The 15,334-nt window shown below is 43.6% G+C and overlaps 2 protein-coding genes across 2 annotated transcripts; both read left to right on the forward strand.

Moving 5' to 3' along the window:
- The first annotated feature begins 320 nt into the window (after nt 1–320).
- SNRPA1 (small nuclear ribonucleoprotein polypeptide A') lies at nt 321–6,475 on the forward strand. Its single transcript, XM_054214658.1, has 9 exons — nt 321–495; nt 1,132–1,279; nt 1,782–1,860; nt 2,243–2,289; nt 2,988–3,090; nt 3,625–3,704; nt 5,057–5,132; nt 5,535–5,628; nt 6,298–6,475. The coding sequence occupies exons 1-9, from the start codon at nt 414–416 to the stop codon at nt 6,354–6,356; spliced, it is 768 nt and encodes a 255-aa protein (XP_054070633.1). The 5' UTR covers nt 321–413; the 3' UTR covers nt 6,357–6,475.
- Nucleotides 6,476–6,611: 136 nt separating this feature from the next.
- SELENOS (selenoprotein S) lies at nt 6,612–13,409 on the forward strand. The gene is made up of 6 exons (XM_054214659.1): nt 6,612–6,874; nt 7,082–7,216; nt 8,820–8,926; nt 10,329–10,418; nt 10,522–10,600; nt 12,575–13,409. Exons 1-6 carry the CDS (start codon nt 6,790–6,792, stop codon nt 12,652–12,654), a joined length of 576 nt encoding a protein of 191 aa, XP_054070634.1. The 5' UTR covers nt 6,612–6,789; the 3' UTR covers nt 12,655–13,409.
- The last annotated feature ends 1,925 nt before the right edge of the window (nt 13,410–15,334 follow it).

The raw sequence follows: 15,334 nt of genomic DNA on the forward strand, positions 1-15,334 counted from the left end.
GGGGGTCAGGCGGAGGAGGAGACCGAGGAAGGACGAAAGGTTCCTGGCTGGGAGGGGGCCGCAGGGCTCCCCTCTGCTCCCCATCAGAAGGCAGCGGCCTCGGCACCCTCTGAAGGGGCGCGGCCTGGGCCTGCCCGACACCGGGCTGCCGCCGGAGCCCGGGGGAGGTGGGGGAGCAGGGGCTGCCCGGGCTGGGGCGGGGGGAGGCCGCCGCCGCGCTCCTTTCAGCGCCGCCATCTCGGGGAGAGGAGAGGGTGGGCGGTGCGGCGGCGCTTCGGCGCTCGGCTGGTCGGCCTGGCTGAGCTCGGCGCTCGGCTGGTCGGCCTGGCGCGGCGCGGCGCGGCGCGGCCTAGCGGCGGTCCGGCGCGGCGGGGAGCGGCGCGGTGTGGAGCTGAGCGGCGGAGCCCGGCGGGATGGTGAAGCTGACGGCGGAGCTGATCGAGCAGGCGGCGCAGTACACCAACGCCGTCCGCGACCGAGAGCTCGACCTGCGCGGTGCGCGGGCTCGGCCGGGCTCGGATGGGGGGCCGGGGGGGTCGTGGAAGCGATGCGGCCTGTACCGGGAAGGGGCCTGCGGGAGGGGAGAGGGATGAAGCCTGTGGTGGGCCTGCAGCGGGAGGAGGGGCGGCGGCAGGACGGGGGAAGCCGGGGGGGAGGTTGCTGAAGGGGCCTGCAGTGAGTGGGGCGCTCGGGGGGCGGTTAAAGAGATTCCGGCGGCAGCGGAACCTGGGGTGGTGGGTGGAATGGGATGGGATGGGATGGAGTGGGGTGGGGTGGAATGGAATGGGAATTTGGGGTGAAATGTCGGAGGAACCTGCGGTGTTGGGGGTGAGGGAAATCCACACAAGGGATGTGGTGGAAAGGTGGGTTTGGGCCGAGGGGATGGGTACAGGGAGGGAGTTGGGGTGTTGGGGGAGGAAGAGGGATGCCTTGAGAAGGCTGTGGGGGCGGTTGGCTTTGAGGGGGAGAGTTTGGTCTATGTGTGGTGGGGAGGACAGTTGCTCCAGAGGTGTTTTGACTGAGATTATCTGCATCCTTAGTCCATCCAGATATGCCCCCTGTGCACTGTCTGTGGCTTGTTCCACTCTCTTGTGGGCACCATCTGATTCCTGTCTTGCACTCTCTCCCCAGGCTATAAAATCCCTGTTATTGAGAACTTGGGTGCTACTCTGGACCAGTTTGATGCAATTGATTTCTCTGACAATGAGATCCGTAAACTGGATGGGTTCCCTCTGTTGAGAAGGCTGAAAACTCTTCTGATGAATAACAATAGGATTTGGTAAGCTGTTGTAGTTTGGCCAGATGGGACCCGGGGGTGGAGGAAAATGCTCTTGGGAGAGATGTGTGTGCGCATCTTTCAGTGCTGGGTACGTGTAGAAGCATGTTTTGTGGGAGAAAAAAAATCAGCATTGACTACTGCTTAGGCCCTCCTGAAGTTGCCTGATTTGTAAAAGTTTGTCCCAGGTCAGTCATCATTTTTCAGAGGGACAATGACAATTGGAATCTGACCAGAACTTTGGATTTCAGTACCATCCCCATAAAGACAAGAAAACGGGGATACCTGCAAGTGAATGAGCATAAATCTCATTTTGTATCCAATGCTCTTACATTGACAGCTGGTATTTATTAGAAAAAGTATTGTGGGGGCTGCTAACCCAAACTTCTGCCAGTGTTAGATTGGGTTGTTTTACAAGAAGATCCTCTGTGTTATCATATTTCTGTTGTCTTTTCGCCATTGCTAATTTCTGGACTAAGTTAAACCTTTGGTTTTTGTTCTTTAGTCGGATTGGTGAAAGCCTGGAACAGGCTCTGCCCAGCCTGACGGAGCTCATTCTTACCAACAACAACATTGCTGAATTGGTAAGCTATCGATGCAGCATAAATCTTAACAAGCTTAAATTCGTGTTTGCCATCTTTCTAATTAACCTTTTTCCTGAGAGTGGTGTCATATGCTTTTGGTAATAATTGGTACTATTCATCTTTCTAATTAGCCTTTTTTGTTTCCCTTTAGAGTAATATCATACGGGTTTGCTGGTAGTTAGTGATGTAGATATTTTAATGAACATAATTTGCAGCATGCAATGGAACAGCAGCCACAAAGTCTTAGCGGTTTTCCTGTTAAACTAATGGCAGTAATTCTAATTGGTCTCTAAAATAGATGTGAGTTCAGGAACTTTGTTTTCAAATCTGTGATTCTCACTAAAATGGACCTAGGAATACTTACTGTGTTCCCATTATGTAGGGTGAACTGGATCCGTTATCAACTATTAAATCGCTGACTTACCTGAGGTACGTAATCTTGAAAAGAAAAGCTACTCCTCCTCTGCTGTTCGAACTCTGCTGCTGGCCTGTCTCTTTGCTTTGATCTGGAATGCTTTCCTTTTTAAGAGCTGTGACAGATTCTTTACGCTTAAAAATTGAATCAATAAACAACGTTTCCACTACTCTTCAGAAATATGTAGTATTTAATGTGTCAGGCTTTTTATTACTGACACTGTTGGACCAATGAGACGTAACATCTCTATAAACCAATATGCAAGCATTGACGTAACCTTAACCTTTAAAAACCTGAAAACTAAAGGTTTAAACTGTTGTTACAAAATACTTTAAAACACATGTAAACAACAACTTTTCAGTAATGTTACGTTTGATGTGAGGGACAAAAAAAGAAAAGCAATCTGTCCTATGATTTTTTTGGTTGATCAGTGTCCAGGTGGGCAGTGTGACAGTTTAGTTATTTGGGGTTTTTTTAATATTTTGAGGTTGTTCTTTATGTTCTTCCTCATTAAAATCTACCTAATTGATAAAATAAAGTGCAAGTTTTTACTATAGTTTTCATAATATCAGAGAACGCTGTCGCTTGGCTTATTTAATGGTGGTGTTTGTTGTTTATTATAACAGAAGGTACATGAATGCATTTATATTAATATATTTCAGTATATTTTAAAATATTAAGAATCTCTTTATAACCTTAATTTACTTCGTAGCATTTTAAGGAACCCTGTAACAAATAAGAAGCATTACAGATTATATGTGATCCACAAAGTTCCCCAGGTCAGAGTGCTGGATTTTCAAAAAGTGAAACTCAAAGTAAGTATCTTTTCTTCTGATTCAGCACAAGTTGAACACCTCTTTTCTTGTTACGTTCTTGAAAATTCAGTGGTAACTGAGTTTTTTGCCATAGCTGTAAATTTTATCAGAACTGTGTATTGTAAGTGGCTCTAAAACATGCTCATTGTTTTCTTTCGTGGTTTTATTTTGTTAAGGAAGTAGTCTGTTTAATTGAGTTTTACTACCTTTGGTTTGTTTAGTCTGATTATTTTCTGGTGCTCTGGTGTTGGTAGAAAGACAGACCTCTAGAGAAAGAAATGAGCGATCGGAACAGAGCGCTCTGCTCTCAGTGGAGATGAGTGTGGGAGAGAGTTCTTACTTTTAAGAGCATGAGGTTGATATATCTCGAGTCTGAGCATTTGAGTGATGTTTATGTGCTTGTTCTTACGTCTGGTCTCCACGTACCAATGTTCACTGATGAAGCTGAGCCAAAGCATCTTTTCTTTGCAAGGACAGAAGCTTTGCAAAATGCAATGTTCTAAAATTAACTTTGTGTGTGTGGTATCGCTGTAGGAGCGACAGGAGGCAGAGAAAATGTTCAAGGGCAAACGGGGTGCACAGCTTGCAAAGGATATTGCCAGGAGAACAAAAACGTAAGATAAAAAAACCAAATTTACACTGGCATTCTCCTTCAGAAACACCACTTTCTTTCTGTGCGCAATTAGGCAGTAAACTGAAATATCAGCTACTGGCAGGATGCTTTAAAAGCTTTGGTAGTCAGAAGTGCCTTATCCAAGCATCCCCATTTTTGGATGGTGGTGAATACATCTCAGCAATAGTTTTGAAAGAGAGATTTGGTCAGGGTGGGTTGATTTAAGTCAACAAGCAGGAAATCTTCATTTTATTTTTTCTTTTTGTTATTTAACTTCAGAGAGTTGGCCATTGTTTGTTTTGCTTTGTTTTTTTTCCCTCGATAATTGGTAACTAAAATCTCTCGTTTTCCTAGGGAATACAAACTGTAAAATCTGCTGTAATTAGGAGGATAAATGCAGATGAAAAGCTTTAGCTAAGCTATTACAAATATATGCTTATTTAGCTTAATTCTCAAGTGGTGCGCTGTGTGTTTTGTTTAATCCTTCATCAACCTGTTCAGAAATGAGAATTCGTATCATGTATGGCAACAGCCATTTCCAAAGTCATAGTTAAATAAAAAAATATCTTGAACATATTTAGCATTTAAAACTATAATAGATGGACTCTCGCTCTGGTTTTTGAGTGGAAAGAGGTTCAGGTCTGTGATAGAACAAGTACGTGTATTGTAATATACTTACAAATACTTGTAAGAACAAGTATTGAACTAAATAGTTCAATATAGTTGAACTCAACTCAATCAAAATAGTTCAAATAGATACGAAGAAAGTGTTTCTGTAGCTGCAGAAGAGGTTGCAGCACTGATGCTGGGTCAGCACTTCAGGAAATTCTTTCCAGCTGATTACATCCATTTTCACAGACTACAAATTTTTCCTTTTTTTTTTTTTTTTTTTTTTAAAGCAGAAGCAGCTAAGCTTTTTCTTGCAAGTGCCAAGATTGCATCCAGTCTAGTGTAGGCTTTAAATATAGGCCGTTATAATAACGTATTAGACATATAAGAACAGGAAACCCCATTTCAGTTACTCTTATTTATCCACCCTGCTTTTCTAATGACAACAAACCACCTGAGTGTTCAACAACATCCAAAACAAATAGCTTTTGTCAACTGCTTAATTTATAAAGTTAAGCTCTGCCTCTCTTTATGAGCAGATGAAAAGGAGGTGGGGGGGGGAATGGGAGAGCGAGGACAAGTTGCTGGTGTTTCTGAAGGAGGCAACTCTTCACTGTATCAGTTTGTTAACAAAGATAAGATACTACACTTGATTGAATGAAATGCTTCCAAACCTAGTTTGGGAGCGAGAGAAGCGCATGCCCTTCAAAGGATGTAATGAGTCTCTCTTTTTTTCCTTTGAAGCTTCAATCCAGGTGCTGGTTTGCCAACTGACAAAAAGAAAGCCGGGCCCTCCCCAGGGGACGTTGAGGCAATAAAGGTAAATCTGTCAAGACGGCACACGTGGGCAAAAGCAGTGGAAAAGAAACCGTCGTGGATCTGAACAAATGTTTCCTTCCTCCTGGCAACCCCTGGCTCTATTCAGACGAATAGAACAGCGGGTCCTAACTGTGGGTTAGGTGCTTTTTCTGTCATTTTTCATCTGTTAGGATATATGTGGTTTTTAAGAACTTAAATGAAATTTTGGTCTGAGCTTAGAGCTCTCCCGGGATAGAGCAGCTTGTTTAGTGAGGGGGAAGTAAGATTGTATTTTGTCATTTGTAGAACTTTCTATAGAGGCTTAGCTTCACTTAACTGGAAAAAATCTTGGGTTTATGTTTATTCTAAACAGACTGAAATACTGTATGTGAAGATTCATCGTGTTCTTTTGTCTGTTTTTTAGACTGCTATAGCAAATGCCACAACTCTGGCTGAAGTGGAGCGACTGAAAGGCTTACTACAGGCTGGTCAGATCCCCGGCAGAGAACGAAAATCAGGTCACTCTGCGCTTTTATTACTTTTGTTTCCCAAACAAAATCTACCTCGCTTCATTGCTTCCTGATTCTATACGTGATCTCAGTAGGGAGCTACGCTGGAAAGGCCAAACAGTTGGAGAGTTGAAAAAAACCTTTTTAAAATGAGTATAATTTTATAGACTGAACAATTGAGGATGGCATCTGTAAGACTCTTGCCATCAGTATACTGGCCGCCTGGCCACTGGAGTGCAGTTGAGGGCTGTTACACTGGGCTCCCTCGAGAGCAAGGTGCCAAATGTCAGCCCCAGGTACTTCGCTGTATTGGCCAACTCCAAACAGTTCATCCCAGCTACTTAAAAAAATGAGATTAATTACAAAGTATATCTGGCCTTGGTTGTTGAGCATTAGTGCCTCGGTGGGGGTACAGGAGAGTCTCTGTGATCTCTCAGAGGTTGGTGTGGATGAATCTTGACGTCAGACTGGCAATATCCCCTCTTTTCCCTGTATTAGTTATGTAGGGTTTTTTTTCCTGCTGTGTTTTAGAGTTCACACTATTACTGCCCTGCTTCAGAGGGGTGGAAATTAACCCCTCGTGAAATTAACCCCCCAGGAAATTAACCCTGCCACGTTGCCCCCGTGGCAGAGCGAGCTGACGTTTGCAGTAACCCCTGGCGTCTCGTGTCCTTCCAGGCCCGTCAGAGGAGGCTGAGGAAGAAATGGAGGAAGACGCGGTTCCCAACGGATCGTAGGCCCGGGCCCGCTGCCTCTCCCTGCAGGGGGGCTCGGGCCGGCGCCGCCGCGGGCAACCCTCCCCCCGCACCCCGTCCTTGCGCATTTCGGCCTTCAATAAACGAACGTTTCTTTTTCTCCCCGTGGTGCGGCCTCCCCAGCGCCGGCCGGGCTGCAGCGGAGCGCGGCAGGGGCGGCCATAGCGGCGAGAAGAGGGGGAGCCCCCCCTTCACGCCCTGATTGGTCCCCCTGCGCCCCTCCGTTCCTCCCATTGGCCGGGATAGACATGATGTCACCCTCTTTACTCGCTGCCAATTGGCCCGCGAGGGGAAGCCTGGCGTTCTCATTGGTTCTCGGCTTTCGAGGTGGTGTAGGACGAGGAGGGCGGTGATTGGCGCAGCTGGCGGGGGCGCGGGGCGGCTCCCGGACGTGAGGCGGCGTCGGCGGCGGGCGATGGAGCTGGGGGGCGGCGGGCCCGCGGCCGGCCCGGGGCAGGCGGCGTTGGGCCGGGGCGGCCTCGAGGTCCTGCAGCACACGGGTGAGGGGCCGGGGAACGGCGGGGAGGGCAGGGCAGGGCGGGTGCAGGGGTGGCGGGGCGCTGGGGCGCCCGGCGGAGGGGGGTCCGGCGGACTCGGTCTGCCCGCTGAGGAGAGGAGCTGGGGCCCGGCCGGGCGTTCTCGCCTACTAGCTGGGTGGGCTCCCTCCCCTCCAACCTGCTCTCACCTACGGCTTGTTCCCGTCCCAGTGGGCTCCCTGCTGTCCAGCTATGGCTGGTACATTCTCCTGGCCGCTGTCGCCATCTATTTCCTCATCCAGAAGATATCCCAGGGCCTGGCGGCCCGGCCGAGCGGCCAGTCGGCAGCAGCTGACGCAGCTGTGGGTGAGTAAATGTTTGCTTGCTCTTCAGAGCTGGACGGGGTGGTGCTGGTGTCTCTTCTGGTTCCCTGCAAGCGCTCCGCAGTCGTGATGTCTGACAGCTGCTCAGATCCACACACACGGAGCCGTTGCTTAAAAACAACCAAAGAGAAATCCAGTTCTGAAGTATTTTAACAGTGAGCAACGCTCAGGATAACTGTTCAGGCCCACAAAAGCGTACAGATCATATTACTGAAGAGATCGGTAGGTAAAGGTTGGACCAAGAGAAGTGTTTTTAATACGTTATGTCTAGAAAGGATTGTGTCCCAAAGTAATGTGGTTGGGAGAGAAGGAGTGGTACGTTGCAGAACAAGGGAATAGCTGGTCTTCAGTAGTGCAGAAGCTGAGAGAACCACCTGGTTCAAATGGGTTGTGGTCAGTTGTCAAATAGCTTCCAGATTTCTCAAAGAAAAACAAAACGTACAAATCTTATTACTGGTGAAAAAACCTTTTTGTTTAATAATATATTTTTTATTAATATTCATAATCTTTCAATTATTCCTTCGCACTTCCTACTCTGGCAGGCTGTGTACATTTGGGGTGTAAGTGCCTCTTGTCTGTGTTATCTTCTGAAGTGTGGCATAGGTTGTAAAATCTTACACAGTCATGATCCTGCCTCGCTTGGAGACTCACTGCCGTAAAGCACAAGCTGTACTTAAATATCTGCCAAAACAATAAGTGCTTGGCGCTGATACCTTTGGCATATTGGCATCACACTACATGGGGTCCCAGAAAATATTACTTACGTGCCCTGATCCTACTGTTGTTTGTTTGTGATGCTAATTAAATCTTGATTTAATTGCCAAAACTGCCTATAAAATTTCTGAAAGTTACTGAAATTTCTTTTATGTGTTCATTACTGGATGGTAGCAAACATATAGGGAGATAAACGAGTGTAGAGATACTTCAGCTTCTGCAAAAAAAGAGAGCAATATTTGCCTTTGTTCAGATATAATTTTTCTTTTAACTTCTCTAAAGGCCAATCATGAAGAGAAGTAGTGACTCAATGTAGATTTTCGGAGGCTGCCAGTTTTCTCTTGAGATATGTTTGATATTTGTAAGTAATTTCTCTGCTGATGGAGCATGTTAAATCTGCCACTGCTTCACTGCTGTAATGAAACAAGCAGGACCAGTTGCCAAAAGGAGTAGGAGTGAATGTGGGCTGGTTGCCTCATACTTCTGCGTAAAAGAAGTTCTCTGCGTAAAAATGGAATCCCTGCAAAGCATGGGTGATATTTCTAAAATTATTTGTGTCAAACAAATCCTTCAGAAATAGAAGCAAGTATCCTAGAAGTGTGAATTTTAATTTTTTATGGGTTCATTGCATCGGTGTCTTTATTCATTAAAATCCCATTAAAGGTAATTGCTCTGAAAATATTAAAATGTTATGAAATTTAAATCAGCATATAAATTGCTGTAAAAGATTAGGTGGAAACTGATGTTGAGCTGTGATATTCTGCAAAAGAGCTGCAGGGAGAGATGTGAGCCTTTTCCTTATTACAGTTCTTTGAGGAGACCACTTAGAATTTATTTTGAATAGCTTTGCAAACTCTCTCCCAATTTCCTAGAACCTGATGTGGTGGTAAGAAGGCAGGAAGCTTTGGCAGCAGCTCGCCTCAGGATGCAAGAGGAGTTGAACGCACAAGCAGAAAGATACAAAGAAAAACAAAGACAGGTAACCAGAGGGCGTTTCTTTAACTCATAAATTTGTCACCAAGTACTTTGCTGCTGTTTTAGAAAGGTTTATTCCATGCTAGATACCAGAAGTATAGGAGACTTACTCTCTCTGCTGGAATGTGGGTGGTGGGCTTTTCCCCCCTCCTTTACCTGAACCACTTTTGATATCGTTTGATCCACGGAGCAGTAACAAGCTGTAGGTATCATGATGGACCTCCAGTGATGCAAGCACGTACTTATATTCTGTGCTGACCCGATGTCTTGATGCTCTTCGTTGATTAGAATGATTGATGCATGTAGTATTCTGCTCCTTCCTGAAGTAATTAATCTCTGTGGCACTTGCTGGTCCACAAGTAATTGTGTGTGGTGGGCACTGTGGGCCTGATACTACTTTTTTTTATTTTTAATGGGTAAATCTGTACCTACAGAAACATAGATATATGTACAGTGAATGGCTGGAGGGGATTTCCTGGCATTTAGATTAATTGTACTACTGCATAGATGTATTTTCTGTTCTTAATGGCAAATGGAAGTTCTTAGAAATGTAGCTTAGCATTGCTGTGATTTAATGGTTTGAACTACAGCTTGAGATAATGAGTAGCAGCATATTGCTGTGTGGGGAAGCGTAGAAAGGTGGATGTGATCAGCGTAGCAATAATATTGCTCGTTAATCCCAGCTCTTCTTCTGTTTTTACTTCTGCAGTCAGATACATTCACACCTCAGTTTATAGCTGATGCTTCAAGAAATATTGGCAGTTAAAAAGGAAGAAAAAGTTGCATTGTGGAAGAAAATAGCCACTCTGTAGAAAGTCTAGGTCTAGTGTGGTTGGACTTGCGGGGCTTTGCTTTCTTTTTCTTTGACAGGCTGGAGTAGCTGCCTAATTTCCTTTCTGTTTTTCAAGAAGGCGGCAGTCTGTCTTAACCATTAATTTATTTGATTTTGTGGATAAATTGCTTTAGAAGAGAGCTGGGAGAACTGTTGATAATGTATATTGGGATGTAAATATGTATCTGGCTGTCTTGTTCATTTGAAAAACACATTTTCTTCTGTAGAACCCTACATTGTGCATTAATTTCATATGCAATATTCTTTACCCAGTACTTATAAACTCAGCACTTAAGCTTGTCACTTGGTTCTGTTTTACTTTCAAAATGTTTTTAAGCATGAAGTGGTCAAAGCTGCAGACACAGTCTGCATATGTTGAAGAGGGGTTGTTGTTCTGTTGTTGGGAAGACGTGGGTGCTTAAAAAAGTAAATGCTTCCATCAGCTCGGAGATACTGCATCAGATAAAGATAGATCCTTTGGGTTTTGATGCCTCTGTTGTAGCTGTTTCTGTAGCACTGGCAGTCCTATTAATTCTGAAATCTTAGTTTTGCGTATCCTGGATTTGTTCCTTAGCTTGAAGAAGAGAAACGAAGGCAGAAGATAGCAATGTGGGAAAGCATGCAAGAAGGAAAAAGCTATAAAGGAAACCTGAAACTGAATCAGGTAACAACTGCGGTGTTAATCAGGTTACAATTATGTTTATGTGATTAGATTAGCTGAAATTCACGTTGATTAAATTCTGAGTAACTCTTGCTTTTTTGAACAGCAAGAAGTAGAATCTGGTGCTTCCACCTCATCAGCAGTCCCGAAATCTAAACCAAACAAAAAGCCCTTGCGAGGAGGTGGTAAGTTTGAAACCCTTAAGATATTCTGAGCTTGAAACAGAGCATTTATCCAGCTGCATACATAGTCATTGTACGTATTTTTTCTCTTCTTCAAGGAGGAAACAAAATGTGCCTTACAAATGAGCTCTTTGTCTCTAATCAGTGGGGTCTGCTTTGCACTTTGTGCAAAACGTAGCAGGATGTTTTTATGGTGCTTTTCCCTGGGGAAGCAGTGTTTCAGTTTTCTTGTAAATGCTTTTGCCATAATTACTGAGATTTTGTCACTCACAATTACAGAGTCTTAGAATATTTCTGAGATCCCTCCCACATTATTGTAGAAGTCCAATAATTTAATTTCTGGTCTTTCTGTAGTACTGACTAAATGCAGGAAGACGATGTTTTACTTTGTATTATGTAGATTCAGGAAGATGAGAGACTTCAGCAAAATGTGGTCTTTTTCACTAGATACCACAATAACAACCCATTGAATACCTAAATCCTGCAGATATATAAACTCTTAGCAGTTCTCGGAAATCACCAGAGGGTCTTACCATTAAACTGTCAGCCACTGAAATCATCTTGGTGGATGAACTGCTTTCTGTGGCCTTACAAAGCCCACGTTAGCATCACTGCCGTATATTGGCCATGCAGCTGGTCTGCGTTCTCTCCTGTGCCGTACCTGCAAGTGCTAATTTGGGTGTAATACTTTAATTACAGTTTTCCATGGCAGAGGGGATCACCTAACAGCCTTAATCGTATCAGACTAAAAGGGTTGGGGTGCAGTGCGAAGTCATTTGATTAAGTGTGTGAAACCTGAAGATTCTCGATTAAACATATTAAACCTCAATAATAGTTCAGTGCTGAAAGTTCTGCTTTTGAGTATTTTTACTGACAGCTGTTGACAACGTCTGAAGAAACTGACCGATTGATTCATCTTGTGTTGTTTAATATGAGTGCAGTCTAATGTCTGATACTGACATATATCCTTTATAGCTCTTGCATGGGATATTTACCTCTATGGGGGATGAGAAAGAATGGGGAATAGCTGTGCTAGGAACCAGGATCAGGGCAGCTGGGCATAAGCACCCTTTTAGCTGCTGCCTGTCCCAGTTTCATCCTAAGCTGAATCTTTGCTTTAGTAACAGACGATAGAATTAGAGGTCTCTGATCTTCTCATGAGGTAGATCAGCACGAAGTTAAAGAACCATCTGTACTGTTCAGCTGCTGAATTAAGCTAGAAAGCAGAACTTGGCTAGTATGAGAAAAACAAACTTCAAAGATGGAGGTGATGAATGCAGTTTCAGTGGAACAGGTTGCTTTGAAACCTGCTGGGTTAGCAGAGCTGCTAGGTTTTCAGTTTTCTCTTTTTTTTTTTGCCTTGTACAGAACAAATTGAGGACACTTGCCAAGTTGTATCTTTCCAAGTACATATTCATAAAATGAAGTTGCCTATAGTTATAGCATTAGGAGGTTCAACTAAAGTATCTGTTTTCCTTACTCCATATATACTTGCCTTTTCAAATTATTTTTTAAAAAATCTTACCATAGTAATGAGTGGATCCACCTTTTGACCTTCAGAGTATTCCTTGCAGGACCAGAATAAAAGATTATTTTATGTCCCTAACTATTAGGGCTCTCGGAACACAGATACTCTTACAGAATTTACTGTAAGAGTTTACTGTACAGCACAGCATTAAAGCTTTAATGCAGACTCAGAGAAATTAAGTTATAATTAATTTCAATTTAATTTAATCCTAATTGATCAAGTTAAAACACAAGTGTTTTGCAATGGCTTTTACTGTTAGCACTACAAAAATAAACCATTTCAAGTCTGGTTATTTTCTCTGCTTTCATTTTCCTTAAAATGCTGCCTATGTAGTAAGTATAAACAAGGGGCAAATCATTGCGAAATTTATTTTTGGTGTTTCTTGTGTGTTGGTGAAGGCCTGTTGAGAATGAATATTGATATGGTGGATTTCTTCTCTGTACTCCTAGGCTATAACCCTCTCTCTGGAGAAGGAGGCGGAACTTGTTCCTGGAGACCCGGCCGGAGAGGCCCGTCAGCAGGTGGATGAGGCTAACCCTCCCTAGTGTCTCACGTCACTAGCAGGCTTGATCTTACCCACTGTCTAACTGCCTACAGTTTGCGTGTCACAGTGACTCCTTTGGGATGGGGCTTAGTGCAGGTGTTAACTTGAAAACAGATTTACACCATTTCCAAACAGTAGTGCGGAAGCTGGTACCACCCAAGAAAAATACCTGATCCTCTTAGAGAGGATGAAGAAAGAAACAATTTCAGTGTAATCAGTTCATTTTTACTCTTCTGTAGAGGGGAAGCGTAGTCTCCAGCCAAGGTGAATCACCTGGGATTGTGAGATCTGGGTTCTGTGGATGGCTATTCAAAAGACTGGCCTCAGGCAAATTTAATTATGTACGCTTGGTTTACTTTTGTAAAATGAGGATATTTACCATCCTCAGATGTGTTACCAGATCTACTGTGTTTGGCTGGAAGGTACTTTAGAGGGAAAGAACGTTACCATCAGCAGGTATCTTGAATTTTAGGAGCAGGAACTTTCAGAATTTCAGGAAAAAAAAGATGAACTGATAAATGCCACGGATTTGCACAGCAGGCCAGTTTTGCAGAAGAGTCTCTGTGACAAGCTACCTTGAATGATGTTTTCCTTATAAATGGTAAACAAACCAGTGAGGATTACTGATGCTAGACAGCAGACGGGGGGGTTCTTGCTATTCTTTTTTTTTTTATTATTTCAACTGCTTTGTAAAAACAAAATACTATTAATATTAAATATAATTGCAAACAAATCATAAATCTAGTATTTACAATCTTCTGGTTTTCTACAGCATCTTTTTATATAGAAGGCGTGTGTTTTAGTGCAATAGATGTGTGTAAAGCAAGACGAGAGATCAAATGAAATGATTTTCATTTGACTACCTCCATAAAAAAAGGGTTTTTTCAGCTGATCTTTTTGGGTTTTAAAAGGTTTGTTTTATTTGGGTGGTCTGTGTTCCAAATCATGATTTTAGAATAATCACCTTCAGGTTAAGACCAAATCAAGTTTTCCCAAGTTTAAAAAGTGAAACACGCCGTCCTCTTCCCCACCCCAGTAACAGTAAGTGGTTCTGAAGTTGGACAGGCTGCGTTACTGGTTGTTAAGCGCATCAGCTGTATTTGAATCTAAATCAAGAAAACGCATAACAAAGGCCTTTGCTCTAATAGAGCAGAGAGGGTTTATTTCCAAATTACTGTTGACAAATACGGCTTGTGGAGGAGGGGATACGTAGGCATGGTCAACTCAGATGTTGCAAGATATTCAAAGGGAAAAGAGAAGCTGCAAACCGTGCTGAGATCGGTGTGTTGTGGGCAGCAGGACTGTCTATGGCTTACCAGTGCAGTGTCAGGGTTACACCTTGGGGACATTAACAGCTTACTTTGTACCACCCTCTGTTCTGGACGTGTCTGAGGATGGGCACTGACGGCCTGGCTGCATGGCTATCCCGAATAGCCCAGCTGGATGCCAAGGTGTGTTCTTACCCTGCTGCCGGCTTGCGCAGCACAGAAGCTGAGGATGGTTTGTGCTGAAAAAGGGCCTCTGGCTGGCAGACGTGTGAAACCTGAGAGTGAAGGGCTGTGAAGAGTGGTCTTCATCCTTCTGGTGTATATCCAGCACTGTCAATAGAAAATGAAATTAGAGCCGGTCATCATAATTGAGCTTTCCAAACATCCCATGCCCTTGATACTCGCTCTAGCACAAAATACAAAAGACGAGTGGAATCCAGGCTGTCCTTGATAAAGAGTGAAACAGTTCCTGTCAGCGTATGACAAGGGTCCTCGTCTCCAATTACTGTTACTGAGCTTGTATATAGGCATTAAAGTATATATCGGTGTTTCATTAGCGTAGCTTAGGGCTGCTTGAACACTTCTTTCTAAATTCTTAGGCTTGGAATATTTGTGTTGTCAATAGGTACGAGGGCCAACTTTGAATACACTGTTTGTATGTATACAGGTACTGCTCTATATGTCAGCTGATCCCTGATTTTTCTCTTGACTGTAAATGTAACAGTACCATGTTACCAGTGAGTTTTAAAGTTGCCGGCTAATGAAACGGAAAGGCTAAGAACCTTTTACTTTAGACCCATGAAGTGTGTGTAGAAGATGAAGTGAGAAGGTTATTAATGTTCCTACAGAAACTGGTTTTCATTTCCTGGCTTCTGTGCGTTTTGGTATGTAAACTTCAATTTCCATTGTTGTAACACAGACCGGAGTATGTAACTTCAGGTTTTAATCTTTAACGAGGCAAAAAAAATAGAGGTGGGGAAGGATATTTTCAAGATCTGAAGATTCTTCATCAGTAAAGAGGACTAAGTTGTTATCTTGCTTGTGCCTCTGGGGAACGTTTTCCCCGTGTGTTGGGGAAACAGGCAACGGAGGTTTTGTCTTCAGAAAAACAGCCAGGGGAGATTGTTGTCTTAAAGAAGCAGAATTCCTTGTGTTGACAAAATGGTAAGGACGGGTTGATTTAATTCAGTAAAAAAACTTTAAGAAATAAATAAGCAGGTCTGAACTGAGCATATGCTAATCTTTCTCTGTGTCTCAAGACTTGCTTCTGGCTAGGACTGGGGAGATGGATTTTTGCCCAATTCTAAGATTTATGAAGACATATCCAGTGAGAATGAAGTGATTTACATATTTCTGGAAACGCCAACCCTCTCTCTCCCTCGATTTTTTTTTTTTTT

The sequence above is a fragment of the Rissa tridactyla genome, chromosome 9, assembly GCF_028500815.1.
Source record: "Rissa tridactyla isolate bRisTri1 chromosome 9, bRisTri1.patW.cur.20221130, whole genome shotgun sequence".
Classification (NCBI taxonomy): Eukaryota; Metazoa; Chordata; class Aves; order Charadriiformes; family Laridae; genus Rissa; species Rissa tridactyla.

What these genes read in the sequence shown, in the direction of transcription:
- SNRPA1 (XM_054214658.1), top strand. Translation starts at nt 414, where the DNA reads ATGGTGAAGCTGACGGCGGAGCTGATCGAGCAGGCGGCGCAGTACACC. An exon ending in ACAACAACATTGCTGAATTG is followed by an intron (nt 1,861 to 2,242) that starts GTAAGCTATCGA and finishes CCCATTATGTAG; the next exon opens with GGTGAACTGGATCCGTTATC. An exon ending in TTCAAAAAGTGAAACTCAAA is followed by an intron (nt 3,091 to 3,624) that starts GTAAGTATCTTT and finishes GTATCGCTGTAG; the next exon opens with GAGCGACAGGAGGCAGAGAA.
- SELENOS (XM_054214659.1), top strand. Translation starts at nt 6,790, where the DNA reads ATGGAGCTGGGGGGCGGCGGGCCCGCGGCCGGCCCGGGGCAGGCGGCG. An exon ending in ACAAAGAAAAACAAAGACAG is followed by an intron (nt 8,927 to 10,328) that starts GTAACCAGAGGG and finishes TTTGTTCCTTAG; the next exon opens with CTTGAAGAAGAGAAACGAAG. An exon ending in GAAACCTGAAACTGAATCAG is followed by an intron (nt 10,419 to 10,521) that starts GTAACAACTGCG and finishes TTTTTTGAACAG; the next exon opens with CAAGAAGTAGAATCTGGTGC.